Genomic DNA, 24,932 nt, shown 5'->3' on the forward strand with positions numbered 1-24,932 from the left:
CAATTTGTTGGTGATGACAACTTGCAGTAGTACCCTATCAAATTTATTGTTATTATTATAAAAAGAGGTGATGATTGTTACAAGATTAATTTTATTATTAGATTTATATTTATTCATTAATAATATCTGAAATTTATCAATAAAAAATAACTAAAAATTAAAGGAAAAAAAGGAAAAATATAAAATGGTTTTTTTTTTTTTTTGAGATTTTGTTAAATTATTATACAAAATAAGGCTTGAGTAATGATTGAATATGTCGAGCAAATCCAATATTATAAAAAAATTGCATTTGAATAATATAAATAAAATTATATAATAAAGCCTTATAAATACTTACCATAAAGTGAATTTAGTATGTCAAGTTATATTCATTAGAATCTACAAATTTAATAATTTAATTTTAATAATAAATTTGATATCATTTATGATATTATACAAAATAAATATAAAAATTTAAATATTAAATACATAAAGTCATAAATTCATAATTTTGGCAAGTTTTTTCTCTCTAGTTTTTCAGCACAGGCCTAAAAAATCAGGGTGCGTCGACGATGGATTCCTCCCTGTTATCCGCATCTCCTTTCTCCTCTCTGCCAACCAGAAATTCTCCTTTAGGAACCCTGAGGTACGAGCGAAGCCTTCTCCTCAATTCCATTTCCTGTTTTTCCATGGCAATCATTTTTATACTCTCTTCAATTCGATGTGAAACTATTGTGGAAATTTAAGTCTGGTCTAAATGCCCATACTTGTTATTGAGATGAGTTTTTTTTTGGTCTTGCATTTTTTATTTAGGGTTAAGTTTTCTGGCTAGGCTTTTGGTTAACTAGATAGAGAAGAATTTTGTTACTACGGTGTGGTAGCATGAAGGGTAGGGTTTAGGGTTTATATCATCAGTATGATGATGCCATTATGGTTATTTATTTTTGTTTTTTTAATTTATTCTACCGCCCATTATATTTTGTTTCGGCTAATATTCTGTGTTGAAGCACAAATTTAATGTTTGTGAGATTCAATTTTGAAGTCTAGATAATGACTTTAAAGGACTTCAACAAATTTACTAGATGAGTGTACTATTTATTGTTGTTGTTGTTGTTTTTTTTTTTGTGAAAATTTTGAGGGCTATAGCCCAATTCCATTAAGTATAATACATAAAGAAACCGAAGGTATGAAATCAATGGAAAACTGGCTCAAGGCATCTCAAAAGTAAATATAGGCTTATATCCGGAAATAAATTTCCCAAACAAAAAGAGAGAATGAGCATGAGGATTGCAAAGTGATCTCAAGGCTCAGAATGCAAAAAGATTCACCAAGATTGCCATAAATAGCATTATAGCCACAACTCATGGTTGCCAAATGACCATCCAAATGCGGTTGGCTAAAAATTGGAAGCTCGGTAAATAAGACCGGGTCCAAAAGGTTGTGGAAGGAAGGGCATTCATCATTGTCGGGTGACAACATAATTTGAAAAAAAAAAAATCAAATAGCAGTGAACGCCTCATAACTAGAAAATCAATAATTATAGCAAGTATGTTTGGATTCCATTAAACTATATTCCATTTTGAAACTTTGATTTAATAGCCACCTGAATTTTGAGAGATAAGATAGTGAAGCTAGCAATACAATTACCAAATCTCATGTCATTTCTTTCTGGCCAAATAAAGTATATCAAGCAGCAAATAGTGAGGTAGAATAAGTTCTTAGTACCATCAGACGTAGTCACCATATCATTAATGTAAGATAAAACTTGCAGTAAGTTAGGGCGTAGAAGGAAAGTAGAAGCCCAAGGAAGACATTTTTGTAAGGAGATTGAAGGTATATATATATATATATATATATGAGAATTAAAAAAAAGGTGATTTTTGGATTCCAAATGAAGGTTACTAAATTCACAAGATATCAGAACATCAATATTGTGAGAGTGGAGTGCATTGACAATTTGATCCCCCCACCAGGCATAATCAGGAAAAGGAAGAATATCTTAATGCGTGGTGCTTGTGCTGTATACGAGAATGCTAACCATCTTTAGCCTCATTATCATGGAATGCATTCAAGAAAGCCTTAAGAGAAGCATTTGAATTTTCCCTCCAAGCAACAAAGTCTCTGCCATCATAATAGAGAGGAATTGTGGCACTGGCATCAACAATCTTAAATTCCATTTGTAATTGTTAATAAACTCACTTAGGGGAGAATTAGGAGAAGAGGGTGAGTGAAGACATTTGAATCAAATAGCTCCTCTAAATTTTTACCAAGACACTAAGGATCACAAAAAGACTAAAATTGTAGCCATTCAAAATAGTATAAGATTGCTTATGCTTGATAACATAAGCAATACCTTAAAGAGATTTCCAAAATGGATAAATCCTTTCGGGACAATGTTTCCATAAATAGCAATATTTTAGTCTCCACACATTGCACAAAAGATTGTGAGAGTTAAGAAATCTCCAAATTAGTAAGCATCTGTAAGCATGATTGAGAGAAGCAATGGAGTGAAGGCTCATACCTCCATAATCCTTAGGCTTGCAAGTTTTTTCTCAATATAATGTGGAATGTTTTAGCATTGATATCTCCATGGTAAAGAAACCTAGAACGAAATCGTTTTAGGAGTTTGCAACAAGCTTTTGGGATGTTAAGAGATCTTATCGAAGATACGTAGGAGTTCTAGATAAAGAATACACTGAATTGGAGTTTGCCTGCAAAAGAAAGAGATTTTTCCTTTCAACCTTCTTGCAATTATATAATTTTGTAGAGAAGAGGTTGAAATTATGTGAGATGGTGGCTTTTAGAGGAGATATGCATTCTAGGATATGTAAGCTTAATATCAGACACCTAGATATTAACAGATGCTGAGAGGGTTATGGGGTTAGTGACCTTTAGAGAGTATCATATCGAGCTTTTGTCATTATTAATGTGAAGAGCAGAAGCATCACCAAGAGGTAAGGTTGTGTTTAAGAGTGGAAATGTTTTTTGAAGTGCCTTTGCCAAATAGCAGCAAGTCATATTCATGCAACAAGTGGTAAAAGTGTTAATTTTCAATCTTAACCCCTTTGTAAGACATTTGAGCAATTTTGTACTCAAGAAAATTTGAAAGAGCATCCATGACAATGCATAATATATAATGAGAGAGGGGATATTCTTGTCTAAGGCTTGAAGATGCGTTGAAAAAGCATTCCGGGGCTCCATTGATGGATATGGATTAGCGAATTCTGACATGCAAGCTTGGATACAATAAATGAATAATGGGGGAAAACCTTTTTAGTGCATTATGGAGAGAAGGAAATCTCCTTTTACAGCATCGAAAGACCTCTTGATATCAAGTTTGGCATATAAATAGTCCCCTTTTTTGTTATGTTCAAATTCACATAGTATTTCATTAGTAAGATTGAGATTGTCAGTCGAAATCCTCTAATGGACAAAATCACTTTGGATCGAATGAGTGATAAAAGGCATAACTAATTTAAGTCTATTAGCAAGTATTTTTGTATAATTTTGTAGATGTTGTTGAGGAAATGGGTCTGAAGTTTTAAAAACTTCTAGCATTAGTAATCTTAGGGATGAGAGCAGTTCCTATAGCTTTGACATTTCTAGAAAGCTTTTTGGTGTTGAAGTTTCGGGTAGTAGAGCAAACTTGGTTGCCAATAACATCGCAAGAGTTAGCATAAAACTCAAATTTAAACTCATTTGGCCTACAGGCAGCACATTGTGGGTTAGAGAAAACAATTATTTTTATAACTGTATCAGAAATAGGAGCAATCAAATTGGCAATGAGATTAGTTGAGATGGTGCTACATGAAGGTCGAGGAGTAGGGTGGTTGAGAGAGTCGTTACTGGAGTTATAAGGATCCTTGAAGTTGGGGATGACAGCTTGAGCTATCTTAGTGAAGGAGGAGAGAATGCGATTGGGGGTGGCAATCTCTTTGATGAAGCTGTAGTTGTTTCTACTTTTGAGTTTCCCATACAGAAAATGAATATCATCCTCTCCATGGGAGAGCTATTTTCCCTTAGCTCTTTAAAAGATGCAGGAAGCCTAGGATGGGTAAAACTTGCAAGTTTTTCTTTGAGATTCTTGATTTTTGTATTAAGAAGGTTATTTTGAGGCTTAAAGTCAAGAAGATGGAGAGTGAAGAGCTATTATTTTTCAATTACCTTTATATAATTGGATAAATGGTTGGCAAAGGATTAATTTTTACCATTGAGAAGATGCTTAAGTTATTTTAGTTTTTGGCGGAGAATATAAATAAGGTTACCTTTGAAATTAGAAGACCATGCTAACCTTAGGTTATTATTATTATTATTCAGTTTGATTGGTCCAATAGTTTTTGAAGAGAAACCCATGGTTTGTGGCTGGGGGTGCATGTGTGTATAATGAGAGGGAAGTGGTCGACACACTTATAGGCCTATATCCTATTAGAAGGATAGCGAAAAAAGTTCAAGCAAAGCATTTTTTACTAAGACTCTCTAGTTTATGCGAGCAAGATAGTAAGCCTTATTATTGAACTAGGTGTAAGACAGTCCAACATAAGCAAAGATCCTTTAAATCAACATAAAAGATCATATAATTGAAGCCCCAAAATTTATTGTTATGAATGAGATTGTGACCATATTTTTAAGTGTAAAGTTTGCAGCAATTGAAGCTGCCAATGATAGCCCAAGAGGTACTAATGATATTTTTACCATCTTGCTTTAAGATGTTCCATAGTTGAATTATTTTAGTATGAGATGTATAGACCTCAAACAAGAGGAAGGAAGGAGCATTCTCATGTTGAATAATTTTATGAATAATCTGATTATGAGTGATGGAAGCGAAAAAAAGAGGTGGGCAAGAATTCGATTTGACTTAGGTCCTGCTAGAATGATAGGAGATAAAGTTGTTACAATTCCTCTCATTGTCGCAGGGAAAGAAGCATCTGAGTTCTTGTGGGAGGTGGAAGTTTTATATGTCGAGACTATTATGTCTTTGTTTTGAGGTCTGATTCTTAAGATTTCGTGGCTTTCAGCTTCTACTTTGGCCACAAGGAGGAGAAATATGAGGCTTCGATGGTTTTTTATGGTAGGGTGTGGGGGACGCACAAATGAGGTACATCTAGAGTATGGTGCTGACTTCTAGTCATATCAAACTATCAGAGTTTGCTCCTTTCCAAAATCAATGATGGTGAATACGTTAGGTAAAGTGGTGTTATTATCAACTTGAACAGATTGGTGAGGGTGAGTTGAGTTTTATCAGTTGTGAGGGTGTCAACTGCAAGCAGGATGCTGATAATGCTACCTATTTTGGAAAATTTGGCAGAGTTCCAACAGCTTGAGAAAAAAGCATGGATTGTGATACATAGGGATATTGAAAATAATTCTTCTCTTCTTGAGGTGAAAATTAAAATACATTTTTTGTATGATGAATGGCTTGTTAAAGAAGAATTGTGGGCCTCTACACCATACCATTTTATGATTCTCCTGGCACTAAAACTTAAATAATAAAAATCTTCAATGAGAGAAAGAACATTCATGGTATCTTGTGAAGGTCAAGTCTTCTTGATAGAATTAAGAAAGCCTCATTGTATGGTCTCCTACCCAGAGAATAGCCCACCAAAGAGAGTTCCTAGTCATTAGAGCATTGGATGATCTCCTTATCTGAGAAATAGAAAATATTTTCATGATTTGTGTTATCGATGGGGTTTTTTGGAGCAAGAAGGTTCTTCCAACTCAAGTTGGAAGAAGCAATCGATGGTTTTTGAGCTTGGAAGAGGAGGAAGAGAGAGACCCAAAGGAGGTGGAGATGTCAGGATTTTGAAGGGAGGGGAAATCCAGGTGGTAGATGTTGTCAGACAGAAGTATTTTATGGAGGGAGGCAGACTGGTGTTTATTGAAGGATTTCATGAAAAGGGGGCAATCCTCTAGCCATGGCCAGAGGAGGGAGGAGAAAGGGATGGTGGCAGAAGGGGTTAGGAGAAAAAAAAAAACCTTAGCAGAAACGAAATTCTTGATCCATGCCCGATCTCTATTAGTCAATTTGTCCACAACTACGTAACAAGTAACTGCAATTTGTGGCTTATTGTTTCAGCAAACCACCACATTATTATTTTTTAATTTTTTTAATTGAATCTTTATATTTAAAAAGCTATTTTGTTTTATCGATTAATGTGCTCTAAAAAAATCTGGGAGTTGATCAAATGCTAAAATCTTCTAAGCTGCCATATTTATTATTAAAAACTATGCAAGAAATTTTGAACCTCCAAAATGTTTCTGCTAGGAAATACTTGATTTTAATTTCAAGTATTTTCTAGCCAAATCTGAAGCGAATTTTAATGAAATTCGCTGTTTACAGCAGGAAAACAGCAAGAACAGTGGACAAAACAGAGAAAATCTGAGAGAATAGTGGAGGAAAATCACCCAAATAGCTTGTATTTCACTAGTAGATGAAAGAAAAACAACAAAGATGCAAAGATCCTCTATTCGAGAGGAGGATCACACTCTCCCAATCTCTAGAAATCAGATCTAGAGCCCTCGCACCCAAAAGAACAACAAGAGAATTTCAGAATAATCAAAAGCATACCCCTCACCCTAATCTTCCTCCCATACTTAAAGCATACAATTAAATAAAATACATAAAAAGTCCAAACAGCCCCTGCCGCCCCCTCCATTTGAATTTTAAAATTGTTTTGAGCAGTGGGGCCCGCCCATTGGGCGGGATTAGTAGAGGAAGCGGAATGTTTCCACCTCCTGTAGACCCGCAGAGCCGGCCCCTTGGCTAGCTGGGCCGGTTCACCCTGAACCGGCCTAACAGTTTCCCTGAGTTTGGGAAGATATGATTATTTGAAACACTGTATTAGGAAGATTGTTTTTATTGGATTTTGAGCGAATTTAATCACAAGCTCACAGTCTCACACACTCGTATATGTAAGGCCTCGAAGCCTCCCACCAATATACTAAGGTGGGCTGCATGAACTTAAAGCTAAGTCAATTTAAGTTATTTTAGAAACCTGAATATTTCCATTTGCATTTGGAACCTTGTTATGTCCCCATCCTGTTTCTTAATAATAATTATTATTATTATTTGAAATGGGGACTGTTGAAGCATAAATTTTATGTATGCAGTATTCAATCCCAGAAACATGACAATAACTTCAAAAATATTTACCAACTAAGATAGTTGCACCCACAAATCGCATACTTCCTATTACACATTGATGGGGACATCTGATTGTGGAAGGTTTATCAGAGACGTGGCCGCCGATCTACGGCCACGATCGAGTCTTTATATTTCTGAGTCATTTGTGTTATTTTATTATTCATGTATTTTCATATTTGCTTAGATGTCATTTTGTTTTTCCCGTTGTACCCTCTTATGAAGGGATGTCGTATGTAAGCCCAAGGGGCATCTGTGTTTTTTTTTTTAGTCCTTTGTATGAGGCTTTATATAGCCCTCCAAATTTTCTTTTGAGGTTAATGAATGATTGATTATTAAAATTCCTTCTTGCATGAGTATTGAGAGCTTGAGAGTTCTAAGGGAGAGGCTTCCTAGGAGAGGAAGAAGATTGGTGCAATACCCACCAACCTAGATAAGTCGGGTTCGTGGTTCCTTCTCGTATCTCTTTTCTTTTCTTTCTCTCTTCTTTTCCCCTCCAACCACCTAGCCGTCGGTTTCCCCACTTCACCCGACCCCTCCTCCCCTCTCCAAACCCCACGGTCAAAGCCACCCTCGAGCCTCCTTTCCACCGGTCCCTCCCTTTTTTCCTTCTTCTTTGGTTTCCTAATTTGGTTGAGATTAATTGGGATAATTTTGAAATTCAAATTCATTTAAATTTGAATTCAAAATCTTTCCTAAATTAGCCATTCTATTTTAGGAAAGTGCCTAATTTAAATCTAGTTTTGAATTTTAAATTCATGAGGATTTAAATTAAATCTTTCCTAAATTCTTAAACCTAAATTAAGAAATCATAATTGCCCTCATTAATTGCCCCTTGCCCATGTATGCCGCCGGCCCCCCTCTCTCTAGCCGCCTCTCTCTCTCAAATTCCCTCTCCACCTTTAATTCCCTATTGGACTTAATCCCATAGCTCTTACTCCTTCAAGTTCCTTTCCTCTAGATACCGAAACTGAAAATTCCTCTCAGATTTCTGAGATAAATCCAAAAATATTTCAGATCTTTGAAGGGACAATTTCAGATTTTTGGAAGGACACTTGGAGCTCGCTCTTTGCCGCTACTTGAGATTTGTATCTTGTGCCACAGAGATTCTACTTCCCATCATCCATGAATGGCGGATCCGGAGACTGAGTACGGGATAACTTGGGACGAAGACGGCTTCACCGACGTCCTACGATCCACCTTCTTCGACGTGAATCTGGAGATTGACTACACCGTTGAAGACTACTTGGAGAGGATTCTAAACACTTTGGTGGAAGCTATTGACGAGCACTTCGAAGGCATCGAGTGGAGGATCTCCACCTCTCCCTAACGAAGGTTTCTCTTTTCTCTTGCATCTTATTCCTTTTAGTCTAAACTCTCCTGGGTTTGATTGCAGTCACGACGAATTTTTCCGCCTTGCTCTTGCTTAAGCTTAGTAATCGTAGGAATTGAGCGCACCTCGATGCATCCTAATTCTCATTGTTAAACTAGGGATTATTTTGAAGACTATTACTGTTTGTTGTGTTATTTTTCTTATTTATTTTGGAAGCTTCAAAGCTCTCATCATGTGATTTAAGCCTAATCGGATAACCACTGATTGTTTTATTTCGTTGTTCGAATTTGCCCGTAGCTTTATTCTTGAATTGTTCTAATCATAAGTTGTGCAAATCCAAATGAATTAAGCATCACATATGTAGTTCTGTATTATCTGGTATCAGAGCATGGTATGCTCTTGCATGTCTTAGGATTCCTGGTAGTCTTTATTTTGCATCTTATCTTTGCATTACTTTCATTTCGGAAGTTGTTAGGTTGCTGCCCTTTTAGTTTCCCTTTCACTTTGCATCACATTTGTGATTGTTTTCATATTAAAATTGATGTCCTTTACATCCTAGTCTAGTTAGGTGTCCCGTAGTAACTTCCAAATGGACCAAGAACAACTAGGAAGAACCTTAGACTTGTTGGTAGGCCAAATGAACACTATTAGCCAGCAACTCAAGGAAAACCAGTCGGATCTAGCTGAGCTTCGTAGGAACACCACCGAGAGATTTGATACACTTGAGCGAGCTAGAGACCACCCTGCTCCCTACACCCATTGACCACCTTCTATGTATGGGGATGAGACTTACCCGGATGAGAGGCCACATATGAGCCAATCATGAGCTCCTACATGGACATGATCCACGTCATGATCATGATTTGGATGAGAGGCATCACCGTGCCAATCATCGAGCTACCTACCACGGCCACGATCCCGATGCACCACTTATGAAAACATTAAGGTTGATGATGGCACCCTCGATCCCAGCTCTTCCTGGACTGGGTCAAAGGTATGGACAATTTCTTTAAGTGGTATGACATATCTGAGGCTAGGAAGGTTAGTTTTGCGGAGATGAAATTAACGGGTAGGGCGAGTCTGTTTTGGGCGAACTTAGAGAGTCTTAGAGAAGCTAGGAATGACTACCCGATTGTAGACTGGCCGTCCATGAAGCGGGAACTCAAACAGAAGTACTTGCCTTCGTCGTACTTCCCCCGCCTATTGGACAGGTGGAATAGGCTGACCAAAGGCAACAAACCAGTGAAGGAGTACATCGCCTCGTTTGATGACTTCTTGATTCGCTGCAAAGGGGAGACCTCGACCACCTCTGCGCAGATCTTATCTATGTTTTGTACCGGGTTTCGTGAGAATCTTCGCAATGAGTTGTTTTCCCGGAACGTCACCACACTGAAGAATGCCTACAGCCTAGTGCTTGATCTTGAGGAGACCCGTTCTCAGCACCCGAGTCGTTCTCATGACTCTAGATCCTCCTATAGATTAGCCGGTAGTTCCACCCCACACACTCCTGCCGCTCGACCAATTCCTGGGAGCATGACTCGACCACCCACGGGTCCACCTGCACCTAGATCTGATTTTAGAATAAAACCTTCCACCCCGGATGCCCCTCGGTCCAGTCCCGGGACCAAGTGCTTTTAATGCCAGGGGTATGGGCATATCGCTTCTCAGTGCTCCAGGCCTTATAAAGTCTCGATCATCGAGGAGATTACTGAGGACGATCTCGAGCCCGAGGTTGAATAGATCCATCAAGTTGAGGAAGAAGGCGACTACTTCAAGGAGGATGACAACACTACGGTCCTCCATTACCTTCAGAAATTGGATACCTCTCCCATCTGCGTGGTGAGATGTGCACTATCCCATCCAACACCCATTGATGACTGGCGTAGGACTTCGATTTTCCATACCTACACTAAGATCAAAGACAAAAACTACAAAGCATAGTGGATAGTGGTAGTTGCATAAATGTTGTTTCCTCCAGCATGGTATCCTAGTTAGGTCTGTCTGTCGTTCCTCACCCCGACCCGTATAAGGTAGCTTGGGTCAACTCCACTGCCTTGGAGGTGAGGGAACGAAGCTACGTGCCCATCTCCTTCGCCACTTATAAGGAGAATGTTTGGTGCGATGTGTTGACTATGAATGTTGGACAAATCCTGCTAAGTCGTCTCTGGATCTATGATAACAATGTCCACATTTTTGGGCTTTCAAACACCTGCGTGTTTAAACATGCTGGCAAAAAGATTAAGCTTTTGCCATCTCAGCCCCGGATTACGGATGCCACGAAATCCAACCTAGTCAAAGCTAAGAAAGGCGTGAACCTTGTCACCGCCAAGGTCCTGACTGCTGAGATTGCTCAAGGCGCTCCTCTGTTTGCCTTAGTAGGCCGTGAGATTCCCACCAAATCTGACGAACCCATTCCTCAGGAGGTACAGCCTATTTTAGGACAGTATGTTGATGTCTTTCCCGATGATCTTCCAGATCAGTTACCTCTAGTTAGAGACATTCAGCATGCTATAGACTTCGTCCCTGGAGCCTCCCTCCCAAACCTGCCCCACTATCGCATGAACCCCATAGAACATGCTGAGCTTAAGAAGCAGGTCGACGAGTTACTGCAGCGAGGTTTCATTAAGGAGAGTCTTAGCCCCTGCGCGGTGCCATCCCTTCTCAAACCGAAGGACGGATCTTGGAGAATGTGTGTTGATAGCTGTGCTATCAACAAGATCACCGTCAAATATCGATTCCCTATTCAGAAACTCGATGACATGCTCGATATGATGACGGGTGCTACGCTATTCTCCAAAATTAATCTTAAGAGTGGGTACCACCAGATCCGGACCGACCCGGTGATGAGTGGAAAACTGCCTTCAAGACCAATGATGGTCTTTATGAGTGGTTAGTCATGCCTTTTGGGCTCAGTAATGCCCCTAGCACATTTATGCGAATCATGACTCAAGTGCTGTGTCCTTTTATGGGAAAGTTTGTCGTCGTCTACTTTGACGACATTCTTATTTACAGTCATTCCATTAGTCAGCACTTAGACCACTTAAGGCAAGTTTTTGAGGTCTTAAGGAAGGAGCAATTATATGTCAATCCCAAGAAATGCACCTTCCTTGTATATCACATCATTTTCCTGGGCTTCATCGTTTCAGCCCAAGGGGTTTCCGTAGACCCCGAGAAGGTGAGGGCCATTGTAGAGTGGCCTATCCCTCAGACTATCCAGGAGGTCCACAGCTTTCACGGATTAGCCACATTATATAGGAGATTCATACGGAACTTTAGCACGATTGTTTCTTCTATCACTGATTGCCTGAAGAAGGGTGATTTCTCCTGCCACCCGCACTTTTGATGAGATTAAACAAAAGATGGTGGAAGCCCCAGTGATGCGACTTTCTGATTTCTCCAAAGTCTTCAAAGTGACTTGTGACGCTTCAGGGGCCGGAATTGGAGGAGTTCTCTCCCAGGAATGTCACCCAGTAGCTTACTTCAGTGAGAAGTTGAATGATATTCGGCAGTGTTATTCCATGTATGACAAAGAGTTCTACGCCGTGATCCAATCTCTTCGCTATTGGCGACACCACTTGCTCCCGCAAGAGTTCGTCATTTTCTCGGATCACGAAGCTCTGCGTTATATCAACTCTCAAAAGAAGTTGAATGCACGCCATGGTCGATGGGTTGAGTTCCTTCAGGAGTACATATACACCCTTATACATAAGGCGGGAGTTGAAAATAGAGCTGCTGATGCTCTCAGTCGTCGTATGATGGCCGCCACTGAAATGAGAGCAGAAGTCGTGGGATTTGACCAAATAAAGAGGGATTATTTGGAATGCCCTGACTTCAAGGAGACTTACACTCTCTTGTCCACAGGCAGCACGCGCTTTGTGGACGATTTTCTATTGGAGGATGGTTATCTTTTCAAAGCCCAGAGACTTTGCATTCCGAGCACCTCCCTTAGGGAATTTCTGGTATGGGAACTCCACGCCGGAGGCCTCGCTAGGCACTTCGGACGGGACAAGACTATTGAGGCCGTGGAGTATCGTTTCTTTTGGCCCAGCCTGAAGAGAGATGTTGGTCGGCTGGTCAGTCGGTGTCACACGTGTCAACTGGCCAAGCAACGTAAGCAGAACATTGGTCTTTACACTCCCTTACCTGTCCCCAGTTGTCCTTGGCAGGATGTTAGTATGGACTTTATTTTAGGCCTGCCCAAGACACTCCGTAGGCACGATGCCATTTGTGTGGTAGTTGACCGGTTTTCCAAAATGACACATTTCATTCCATGTTCTAAAACATCCGATGCCTCTCACATCGCGAAGTTATACTTCAATGAGGTCGTCCGTTTACATGGTTTACCCAAAACCATTAACTCGGATAGGGAGATGAAGTTCACTTGCTATTTTTGGAAAACCCTATGGATGAAAATGGGCACCAAACTTCACTTTTCCACTGCCTTTCACCCACAGACTGATGGTCAGACCGAGGTAGTTTGTGAGCACATTAGGGATTGGGATTCCATTCTTCTTACTATTGAGTTTGTTTATAATAATTCCATTAACCGAACCACGGGTCTAAGTCCTTCTGAAATTGTATACGGGTTCAAACCTAGACAGCCATTAAATCTGATACCCATGAGTTCTAGGTATAGGATTTCTGAGTTTGCATCAGCATTTGCATCTCATTTGCATGAACTTCATAAGGATATTGCACAACAAATTGAAAAGATTAATCATGAATATAAATTACATGCAGATTTAAAATGACGATTTAAAACTTTTGAGGTTGGTGACTCTGTGATGGTACAGATTTGTCCGGAACGGTTCCCTCCAGGAACAGTTAAGAAATTGCATGCAAAGAGTGTTGGACCTTTCAAAATACTTAAGAAAATTAATGACAATGCCTATGTAGTAGATCTGCCTGCAGAGTTCAATATAAATTCCTCTTTTAACATAGAAGACTTAGTGGCATATGAATGTCCTGAGTTTAACCCACCAAATTCACTATCAAAGCAGCCTTTTATAAACCCACCTTGTGAGATTCCGAACCTACCTCCACTACCAGATATACCCAAATTTCCCATGACAGAGCAAGTGGAGGCAGTCTTAAGTGATGAGATCATATCCACAAGAGAAGGAGGACGAAGGAGGTATTTGATCAGGTGGAAAGGAAAGCCCGAGTTAGAGGATACGTGGCTAGATCACGAGGAGTTACAGCAGATTGACCCGGATGCACTAGAGATCTACGAGAGCGCCAGAGATACTTACTCGACGTAGTCGAGTTTTCTCCCACCCCGGGAGGATGATGGGGACATCAGATCGTGGAAGGTTTATCAGAGACGTGGCCGCCGATCTACGGCCACGATCGAGTCTTTATATTTCTGAGTCATTTGTGTTATTTTATTATTCATGTATTTTCTTATTTGCTTAGATGTCATTTTGTTTTTCCCGTTGTACCCTCTTATGAAGGGATGTCATATGTAAGCCCAAGGGGCATTTGTGTCTTTTTTGTTTTGAGTCCTTTGTATGAGGCTTTATATAGCCCTCCTTATTTTCTTTTGAGGTTAATGAATGATTGATTATTAAAATTCCTTCTTGCATGAGCATTGAGAGCTTGAGAGTTCTAAGGGAGAGAGCTTCCTAGGAGAGGAAAAAGATTGGTGCAATACCCACCAACCTAGATAAGTCGGGTTCGTGGTTCCTTATCGTATCTCTTTTCTTTTCTTTCTCTCTTCTTTTCCCCTCCAACCACCTAGCCGCCGGTTTCCCCACTTCACCCGACCCCTCCTCCCCTCTCCAAACCCCACGGCCAAAGCCACCCCCAAGCCTCCTTGCCGCCGGTCCCTCCCTTTTTTCCTTCTTCTTTGGTTTCCTAATTTGGTTGAGATTAATTGGGATAACTTTGAAATTCAAATTCATTTAAATTTGAATTCAAAATCTTTCCTAAATTAGCCATTCTATTTTAGAAAAGTGCCTAATATAATTTAATTTTGAATTTTAAATTCATGAGGATTTAAATTAAATCTTTCCTAAATCCTAAAACCTAAATTAAGAAATCATAATTGCCCTCATTAATTGCCCCTTGCCCATGTATGCCACCGGCCCCCTTGCCCTCCCTCATTAAATCCTTTTCAAATTATTTCCTATTCTCAACTCCCCACCTAGGAAATAAATTCCAAATCCTATTTTCCCTCTAGGCCGAATTTTCCAAATCCCCTAATTCCTCACATTATTTCCTAAATCAAATAATTGATTTAAGAAAATTAATTCTTCATCCCCATCATCCCGCCGCCCCCTCTCTCTAGCCGCCTCTCTCTCAAATTCCCTCTCCACCTTTAATTCCCTATTGGACTTAATCCCATAGCTCTTACTCCTTCAAGTTCCTTTCCTCTAGACACCGAAACTGAAAATTCCTCTCAGATTTCTGAGATAAATCCAAAAATATTTCAGATTTTTGAAGGGACAATTTCAGATTTTTGGAAGGACACTTGGAGCTCGCTCTTTGCCGCTACTTGAGAGTTGTATCTTTTGCCACATAGATTCTACTTCCCATCATCCATGAATGGCAGATCCGGAGACTGAGTACGGGATAACTTGGGACGAAGACGGCTTCACCGACATCCTACGATCCACCTTCTTCGACGTGAATCTGGAGATTGACTACACCGTTGAAGACTACTTGGAGAGGATCCTAGACACTTTGGTGGAAGCTATTGACGAGCACTTCGAAGGCATCGAGTGGAGGATCTCCACCTCTCCCTAATGAAGGTTTCTCTTTTCCCTTGCATCTTATTCCTTTTAGTCTAAACTTTCCTGGGTTTGATTGCAGTCACGACGGACTCTTCCACCTTGCTCTTGCTTAAGCTTAGTAATCGTAGGAATTGAGAGAACCTCGATGCATCCTAATTCTCATTGTTAGACTAGGGATTATTTTGAAGACTATTACTGTTTGTTGTGTTATTTTTCTTATTTATTTTGGAAGCTTCAAAGCTCTTATCATGTGATTTAAGCCTAATCGGATAACCATTGATTGTTTTATTTCACTGTTCGAATTTTCCCGTAGCTTTATTCTTGAATTATTCTAATCATAAGTTGTGCAAATCCAAATGAATTAAGCATCACATATCTAGTTCTGCATCACACATATACTTTTCTGAGGCCACTCTGCTGCCCTTATTTTTGCTACATGATACTATGTTTGATGTGAAACCAGGAATTGTTTTCTTAGAGATTAATAAAAGTCGTTGGAGTAATGATAAAGTTAATCTTAAGGCGTCTCAAAATTGAAGAATCAAGAAAGCTCTAAGAATCAAATGATGCTTAGGCAATCCATTACAACTAAATTTGCAAGCACTTTAAAATAACAACGTAAACAAGAGTAATGAAATGATTAGTCAACTAGAATCCGACGGTTAACAAAGTAATCGTCTCACCTTGAGCCTCAAAGTCACTCTTCTACGTCTAGGGTTGTCGGAGGAAGAAGAACCATACAAGAAACGAAATCACTCTAAGGTAGACAGCGCAGACAATCCGTAGTGATGGAGAGGGAGGCGGCGGCGGTGGAGGTGGGGAAACGGGTGGATGGCCGTTGATGGTCCACTCATAGTCCGAGAATTGATCGTCGATGATGTCCACGAGGGTGGGGAAGATTCGGTTCAAGTAATCTTCCACGGTGTCGTCAAAACCGAACCCGACGTCGAAGAATGGTGAACGGGTGATGTGGATGTCTCCGTAGGCGTCGAGTACGAATCTGCAATCAATTTAAGGACCCGCCATGCATCCTTGCCGGAAATTGAAAGAGCACCAATAGGGAGAAAGGGAAGGGGAGGTGGGGGCTTGGAGGGGGAGAGAGTTGGGCCGGCTTTAGCTCTTGAGGGGGGTTTGACTAGGATGAGAGGCCAAGAGGTAAGTGCAGGAATTCTGAAATAAATTCAGATTTTGGAAGTTTGGAGGATGATTTAATTTGAAAATTCAAATCAATCCTAAGAGAGAGAGAGGAGCGGCAATGGGGAGAAGTTTGGGGCTGATTTAGTGGAGCTATTAATGTAATTTGGAGAGAGAGAGGGGCCCATTAAGGGGCCGGCCACATGAATAGGAGAGAGGGGCTTGAGTTTTAATTAAATGGAGCCCACAAAATTAATGACAGATTTTATTAAAAAATCTGATTGAAATTTCAGATTTTTTTGTGGGGAAAGTTTCTAAATATGAGGGCAATCAATTGGAATAAATGTGAATTTCAAATTTGAATTGAAATTCAATTAAAAGATTGCCTAAAATCAAGGAACTATTTTAGGAAGGTCATTTATATCTCTAGGGAGAATTTGAAATTTCAAATTCGAATTCCCAATGAGGGTGGCCGGCGGCTAAAGGGGTGGCTGGGGTTAGAGGAGGGAGGGGAAACAATGGCCGGCCGGTGGTGGGAGGCTGTTAGGGCCGGCGGCTTGGTTGGCCCTATGGGGCTGGCGGCAAGGGCCTTTGGAGGGAGGGGAAATCACTTCAAGAAAACATCAAAGAGAAGAATAAAATTTGAGGAGCAAGGGATTCACTCACCTCAAATGCTTCCACCCGAAAATTCACAAAGAAAACTTGGAAAAGTTTTAGAACTCACAAAGAGATCTAAGGAACTCACTAAGAGAACACAAGAGCAAATTTTCATTTCCTCAAAAAACTAACTCCAAATACAATGACTAAGCCTATATATAGGCCATCCGAAAAATAAAAATCATAAAGACGAAATTGCCCCTGGGCTACAACATGCAATAACTTCCTCATAGGGGTACAAATGGAAAACATAAAATATAAATGACATGAATAAAATAAAACATCAGAAATAAAGACTATGAATCGTGGCCGTCGTTCGACGACCCCTCCGATGGTAGGTGTGTCGAAATCTCCTATGGATGTCCTCATCAATGTTAGTTCTCACTTCTCAGTCTATTCTGCTGTTATGGAGTGTGATGGTACATAGAGAAAAAAAACATTGCTTTTTGAGTAAGAAGATGACCAGTTTCATACCATTCTGGTCAACGTCTGAGCATTTCTAGTCAAAAGTCTTATTATTTTTTTTTTTTGTTCACTTTAGCTGTCTTAGAAACTCCCAAAGTTTGGAGAAGCTACTTCATTTTTAGCCAAATGCTAATCATTTTTTTTTCTTTATTACGATATCACTTTCAACATTTTTTTGAAATCTCTACTATGTTTGATGGTTTTTTCATTTTTTGTGCATAATACTTGATATTTACAATCTCTTAACATTTATCAACTATTGTTGTTCGTATGTTTCTTTTTGTTCATAGAATACATAAAGGGTCCTTATAATTTTTCTGCATTTGAGGTTCTTTATAGTTGCGAGAATTAACTATGTGAATCACTTAAATATTTAGAATTGTGAGACATTTTAGTTATGGTATTCTCTTCAAAATGCAGGAGATCAGACACAAGGCATTTGTCGTATACTTTTCTCAGGAGAATGAATGAACCACCAACATGTATATTGGCAGTTTCAAATGTATGCATCAGGGCTTCAACATCTATTCTGATAAATTCTCATTTGAAAATAATCAAGTTTAGTTAGGTATGTTCTAATGAAATTATGAACTAACTAAATGAACTTTGAAAAAGTATGCGTTCTTTTCATTGTTTTAATTGATCTTTAAAGTTTCGTAGGAGTAACAGTTAAAAAGGTTAGTGATGTCAAATATTCACTTCTAGTTTTTCTTTTAACTTCATTATTTCTTCTTTTAAACTGATAATGTTGCTTATGCCTTTATGTATTATTATTGTATTTATTGGTGGCTTGGATGAAAAGAATGTTTTTATTCAATTATATTCTTGTTGAAGGTTCATATTTATTTTAACGAATAGTGAAAATACATTTTCATACAGTAATTGATAGTGAGGCATTTTTACGTGATCAAAATGGGAACAAATTTGAAGACATAGGGGCTTAGAATTAATAGAATAAATATTGTGTTTAGAATATTTAGTTCTAGTGGATCTAAAATTGAGAATCATCAATAGTATTTTTGTAATGTCAAATGATGCCTGAATGTAATATGTTTAATTATATATATATATATATATATATATATATATATATATATGAGGTGGCATAATTTCTTGAGTGCTGTTTGGTAATAAAATGAATAAATTGTTAGTTTTTTGGAGATTTCATTCTCTCATCCATAAAAATATGTAATTTCTCTTTGCAGGATTTTGAGTTTAAAGTTAAATCTTAAACTATATTTGGTTTTTAAAAAGGTGGAATATGTTTTATTAACAATTTTCCCTCGGTCAATTTCTTATCCAGAGTTTAGCAACTTAAAATTCAAACCTCGAAATCTCTTCCTAATGTAACAAATTCTTAAATTTCCATCCTATTCCTCGCATCCATCTTGCTGAGATTGGGCTTGCAAATACATTCAAGTGCGTAGCTTCCTTGGTTTTCCAATAGTTGTTATCGGAGATAGGGGGTAATGCTTGACAGTGACCAAGTCCAATAATGTTGCCAATGAATGGAAGGGAGGCCAGTAAACAAAACTCTGATTTGAGGAGGTGGCTAATGATGTGTAAAACGACAAGCTGTTGCAGAGGCTATTGATCCTTTAGCAAAATTGGCTGAGCGCTGATGTTAATTGGAGGTGTAGATTGCCGACAAGTTAGCTTTATATGGTGGTCAAAGAAGGATTTGCAATTTGGCCTTTGTGTTACGTAAACTTGCAATTGAGTTTGCTTGTAGTTGTGGTTGAGGTGTGGATTGCTTGCAAGTTCTTGCTCTGAGAAGTTCAGGATGCATGGTGTTGTGATGTAGAACAAAATGCTTAATTAAATATGTAATGTTGAAAATACACGCCTGCTGAATTAAAACAATAATAATTATGTTTACTTCTAGTGATTTAAACAAAGGTTAGAATATTAGAAAGATGATTAAAGCTTATGCCAAACTACATGTAAGTGTTTAGAAACAGGAATAATCACTTCTAATCAAGTTGACAAACCATGGGGGAGTTTCAAAAGAAATCTCTCAATTAATAATAAAATTAGGCACTATTAGAGTCTACTCACTCACACTCTTGTTGAAGGCTAGACGGAGATAGGTTGCACAACCCTTTATGATGCCACAAATTAAGGTAAGACTTAGGAAGGAAAAGATTTGGAGGAGAAATTCACATTGATCAAGACTTGGAAATGATCTTCCATTGAACGGAAGAGAGCTATCCGTCGATAGCATCAGCTAGGGTGAAGATGATCCTCTCTACGTATTCTTCTACTGTTTGATCAATCTCCAAGTTGAGGTCGAAGAACGGTGATTTGAGGATATCAACTTGAGCTTGATCATTGTAGATGAATCCGTGATCAAGTTCTGGATCCGTCATGCATGTGGCAATAGTCGATTTTAATGTACTAGCGCTTTCAGACAGCAAACGGATTCTTTCCGGATGGTTGGACAACAAAGATCCTTGCTGAAATTTTCTGGACAGCAAGTGATTTTCAGCAAAAAGGGGAAGAAACGTGTGGGAGAGGCTTGGGAGGTGGTGACTAGGGTTGAGAGAGGTTAAGGGGGAAGGTGATTTGAGAGTTTAGTGGAGTAGTTGAATTAGCTAGGAGAGAGGGAGAGGGGCGGTTGGTCTTGTAGGGAAATTAGTGGATTGATTGGAGGGTTTAATGGGAGCATTAATTGACTAGGAGAGAGAGAAGGGGGGTGGCAACCCTTGATTGGGATTGATTTGAAATTCAAATCCCCAACCAAAGATGGAAGGAGGGAGGGGTTATGGGCTTTCTTTGCATGCCAATTCAAGCAACCCAAGTTAGGAAAGAGGATTTAAATCAAATCCTCCTATTAAATTCAGATTTATTTGATTGGAAATCTGAATTAAAACTTCCTAGCATATATGACTTATTTAGGAAAGTAATCTTAATTCAAATTGATTAAAATTTGAATTTTGAAAACCTTTCCTAATTTAAATTGTTACCAATAAGGAAGGTCATAATTGCTTGGTTTTGGAACTTGGAGGGAAGGATTAAAGGGAAAGTGGCCAACAACTAGGGCTTGGGCTAGGGCAAAGGTGTTTCGGCCAAGGAAAGGGGAAGGAGGGACGGTGACTTGTAGGGTGGAGGGGAAAAGGTGGCCGGTTTAGGTTAGTGGAGGTGGGGGTTTTGACCAAGAGAGGGGGAGGAGAAGTGATGGCCAGCAATTGTAGAGAAGAGAGGGAGGGAAGGAGATGGTCGGTAGTTTATGGGGGAGAGGGGAGGAAGGGGAAAGAGGAGGTCAACCACGAACCCGGACATTTCCTGCGGTTGGTGGGTATTACGATGCCCTCACTTAGGGGCTTCAATCTCTCCAAGAACCCACAAGCTCTCCCAAGACACAAGTGCAAAAATTTCTTGTAATAATATTCATTAGCCTCTTCAAAGAGGAAGAGGGGATATAAATAGCTAGGATTTACAATGAAGAAATAAAAGACACAAATGCCCCTAAGGGTCACAAGCAACTATTCCCTCAAGTGAGGGTCGAAACTGAAAAATGCATAAATAAATCAAATACATATGATAACTCAAAAATAAATCGGTGTGATCATGGCCGTAGATCGTCGGTCTCGTCTCTGGTAAACCTTCCAAGGTCGGATGTCCTCATCATGGTGTGATTGTGAAAATGTTTGGAATTATGCATGTACTAATTTAAGAAAAAAAATTGATATCTTTGACTGCTCTCAAAATGAAGGAAACATACAAAGGAATGCTTCCTTTTGTTTTTGCAAATATTTATTGGTTGTCATGAAGGAGAAAGTAATTGGACTTTATGTGTTGCATGGTACAACATCGGGTAATATTGTTTGACTTTGTCACTTCAGTGGTTTTTAACTATGATTTGAGGAAAAAAATTAATCTTTTTATTGCAGTTTAGTTTCTAAAATAAAAGAAGGGATAAATTAAGGAGAGTTTTGAAGATGATTAAGTGAATTAGTCTTGTATTAGTGCTAGGTCACACCATTGTAATAGTAAAAGCTAGTAGAAAACCACTTTAAATGTATGAAAATTTAAGGGCTAGTGCATGTTCAATATTGATGGATCTATCCTAGCGTGCAACATATGTGCTTTGGAGGTCTGTCATCATTGTGAAGTTCAAACATCACTTTTTTTTTTTTTGAAGTTCAAACATCACTTGGGCTTTTTCAGTTTGCACGTTATTCAACTTTTTGGGGTTTTAAGAACTTACAATGCTCTTCGAGATGCCACACAAAGTTGATCCACTCATGACAATACCACTAGTAACCTTATGTACGAGGGCGAGATTTTCGGGAATGGACAAATTTTTGTAATAGATATTATTAAAAAATTAATAAAGAAAAAATAATTAAGAATTTTAAAAATTTGCCTAGTTGCCCTTAAATGGATGACTGGGTGCTGACGTGTCACACCCGATCATGGGATGAGTCAGGGGTTTATAATTTTTTTAATAGTGATTGTCAATCTCATGTTGAACAGACGACAAAATCTTGTAAAATATATTAGTTTTTATTTTCAGCTATATGGAAAGCTGCTTGTCTGTAGCCTTTGAAGAGAAATAGGGCTAGTCGCCTATTTAATGGCAACTGGCCCTCATCTCCACCTATTAAACCCTACGCGAGAACTATTATGAAACTATTGTTTTGTTGGCAAGGAACTAAGGAGAAAGAATTAGGTCATGCTTCAGTACATAAATTCCTATCATACCATTTTAAAGATCATCTTTCTTCGAACTTGACTTTGGTTAATATCTGATTCATTGCAAAGATTCATTTAGTTCTTTTTTACTTTTCTATGATGAAACTTTTTCCAATTTGTGTTGATGCATTAACTAACATATGAATGCTTGCAATTGGAGTATGTTTATTAAGTGTAATGTGCAGTCATCTTTATTGTTGAATCACATTACCCTACAAGCCAGGTCAAAATAATATTCCCCTTTTGTATGATTTTCTCTCAACACTGAAATTTTTCTAAACTTTTATGGTAAAAGTATAAGGAAATCAAAGTTGAAGCACATTTATTACGTATGTTTTGTCGGAATATGTTCACTACACACTCCACACTGAATTTTAGTCTTTCCTCACCTCATGTCTTTTGTTTAATTTTGCTTGCTCAACAGAAATCTCAAGGAAAAGGAAGGTCAAGTGATGTGATTATGATGGTAGATCCTTTGGAAGCTAAACGTTTAGCAGCCAAACAGTTGCAAGAAATCCAGGCTAAAGAAAAGCTAAGAGTAAGTGCAGTTAACCTTTCATAGTAGATTGTCGAAAGTACCATTTTATTGTTGGGGCAATTATATTTATAAAATTTATACCCAATTACCTCCATTTTTAATAATACCACCAAATCGTCAAGGGCACAAAAAAAATCCATGTTGTATTCTTTATTTTTTTGGAAGTAAGAATTGAGTTTATATACCTCATAACACCTAAAATTAGATAAATACACCTGAAGGTTCCTTGAGGATCAAAATGCCCTCGTGTGGACTAGAATTTACTCTTTTAAGTTATTTGCAACTAAAATTGGTTTGAATAAGGTTTGAACAAATATCGATCAAGGTTGTGATCATATGCGATAAAAATTCGGTCCAATGTCGAATATGTTTCAAATCTTAATTGAACATTTTTTTTTTGTTTTTGAAAGAACTTTCAATCTATGTTCAAATATGAGTAGAATGAGGTTCAAAAAGACATTGTTAGAATATGATTCTTTTAGTTTTCGACATAGCATAACAAATTCAAAGAGGATAACATAGAAAATTCAACTATAATATAGATTCAATAATGATCAAATAGGGTACATGGGTTGAATAATGATCCAACATGATTCAAATATGTTTGAATTTGGTAGATACGTCCGAGAGCGATCATATCATGCATAATATAGTGAAAATAACAAATAACATATCATTGCATAACTTTTTATTTAGTGACAGTATTTTAAGAATTATAATTGATCAATGCAAAACAATTATGAAAACTGTGAGTCCTTGGTCTTACAAGTAATTTAATTATGACCTCTAACTCTACAGCAGCTATATCTATATTGGGCCACATCCTTCTCCTTTTTTGAAAGACTAATCTTTTTCTTTGATGATCAATATCAAATTTACTAATGGGGATAATATGACAAGTATTTTCATTTTATCTGGAATCTCTTCGATGCTTTTTTTTCCAATTGGATATATGCTAACTATGCTTCTTGTGTATTAAAATTTGAACATAAGGTATAACAACCGACACTCCGGTCCCAAGTTGCTATCAATACATGTTCGTATGGAAGATCCATTAGATTAAAATTTTCATATGTACATTTTCTCTCCTCTAAAATAATTATTCATCATTAAGGTTACCATTGGTGACATTTAATTTAAATTGACTAATTGGGTAGACAATTATGCTTTAAGCCTTAAGTATTTTTCCCTGATGCTTCTTCGACTTTCTTTGTTAAAATATTTTTTGTGTTCATTGAATGTTTTGTCAATTGATAAATCATTTTTACATTGTGTGCCTCAAACTCTAATGATTTAGTCATTGGATTAGAGCATTTGATTTTATTGAAGCACTTGAAAATATCAATTGTTATTATATCAATTTTCAAGGAAAAAGTGCGAGTTATTGTTCAAAACTAATTTCATTCTCAAGATAAGATGCTATGCCTATATTATTTACACGTATTTTGTCAAGTACCCAAAGAACTCGACACTTATATATGCTTTGAAAGCTAAGTGATGTGTGAGAACTATTGGTTTTGAACTTTGCCATGATATTCATTACCACATGATACGTGCAAGCTTCATTACCACACACGCAAGCTTCAAACCCAATAACTCTTAGTTGGCAGTCAAAGTTTCCAACCAATAGATCAATGTAATATTCCTCTGATCTTCCTATAAGGACCATTTATTCTTTATAGGGATTCTTTAACCATGGAATTGATGACTCTATTTAAATGCAGAGGCAACGCAGAATTGAAGCAATTAATGGTGCTTGGGCTATGATTGGATTAACTGCAGGCTTGGTTATTGAGGGTGAAACTGGGAAAAGTATAGTATCCCAGGTGAGCATGAATTATATTACAATTTTAAAAACTTCTTATCAGAAACAAATTGGAACTAATACCTTTTGTTTTGTTTTTTGTTTTTCTTGCCTCATGATCAGCTGGCTGGGTATTTGGATGCCATCTTCAGCTTCTTCAGTAGATAGCATTCAGTTTACTATTATCATTCAACATTGTGGCAGTGAATTTCTTCATTTTATTTGAGATATTTTTCTGTCTACTGAAGCTGACATATTACTTGAGAGGGTAATCTGTGTTAGTAAACACCATTGATGACCTTTGGCTCATAATTCTGGTCTGCTTTACAAGTTTTGTATACCAAAAATTCAGCTAATGAAAGTGGATGATTTTGCTACAGTTTGATTCTCATATTTAGGCTTTTTTTTTTTTTATACAATTAGGATTGTAAACAAATCTAGTCGAGCTCGAG

General features: G+C 38.0%; 1 protein-coding gene across 1 annotated transcript; it reads left to right on the top strand.

Annotated features, from left to right (window-relative positions):
• The first annotated feature begins 482 nt into the window (after positions 1–482).
• Positions 483–24,859, top strand: LOC110099008. Its single transcript, XM_020826015.2, has 5 exons — positions 483–625; positions 17,861–17,942; positions 22,563–22,676; positions 24,401–24,502; positions 24,604–24,859. The coding sequence occupies exons 1-5, from the start codon at positions 552–554 to the stop codon at positions 24,646–24,648; spliced, it is 417 nt and encodes a 138-aa protein (XP_020681674.1). The 5' UTR covers positions 483–551; the 3' UTR covers positions 24,649–24,859.
• Positions 24,860–24,932: the final 73 nt, after the last annotated feature.

Source organism: Dendrobium catenatum, unplaced genomic scaffold (assembly GCF_001605985.2).
Source record: "Dendrobium catenatum unplaced genomic scaffold, ASM160598v2 fragScaff_scaffold_156, whole genome shotgun sequence".
NCBI lineage: Eukaryota > Viridiplantae > Streptophyta > Magnoliopsida > Asparagales > Orchidaceae > Dendrobium > Dendrobium catenatum.

Excerpts from the sequence above, each read along its gene's own strand:
- LOC110099008 (XM_020826015.2), top strand. The coding sequence starts at position 552 with ATGGATTCCTCCCTGTTATCCGCATCTCCTTTCTCCTCTCTGCCAACC. Across the intron at positions 22,677-24,400 it reads AGGCTAAAGAAAAGCTAAGA|AGGCAACGCAGAATTGAAGC; the intron begins GTAAGTGCAGTT and ends ATTTAAATGCAG. Across the intron at positions 24,503-24,603 it reads GGAAAAGTATAGTATCCCAG|CTGGCTGGGTATTTGGATGC; the intron begins GTGAGCATGAAT and ends CCTCATGATCAG.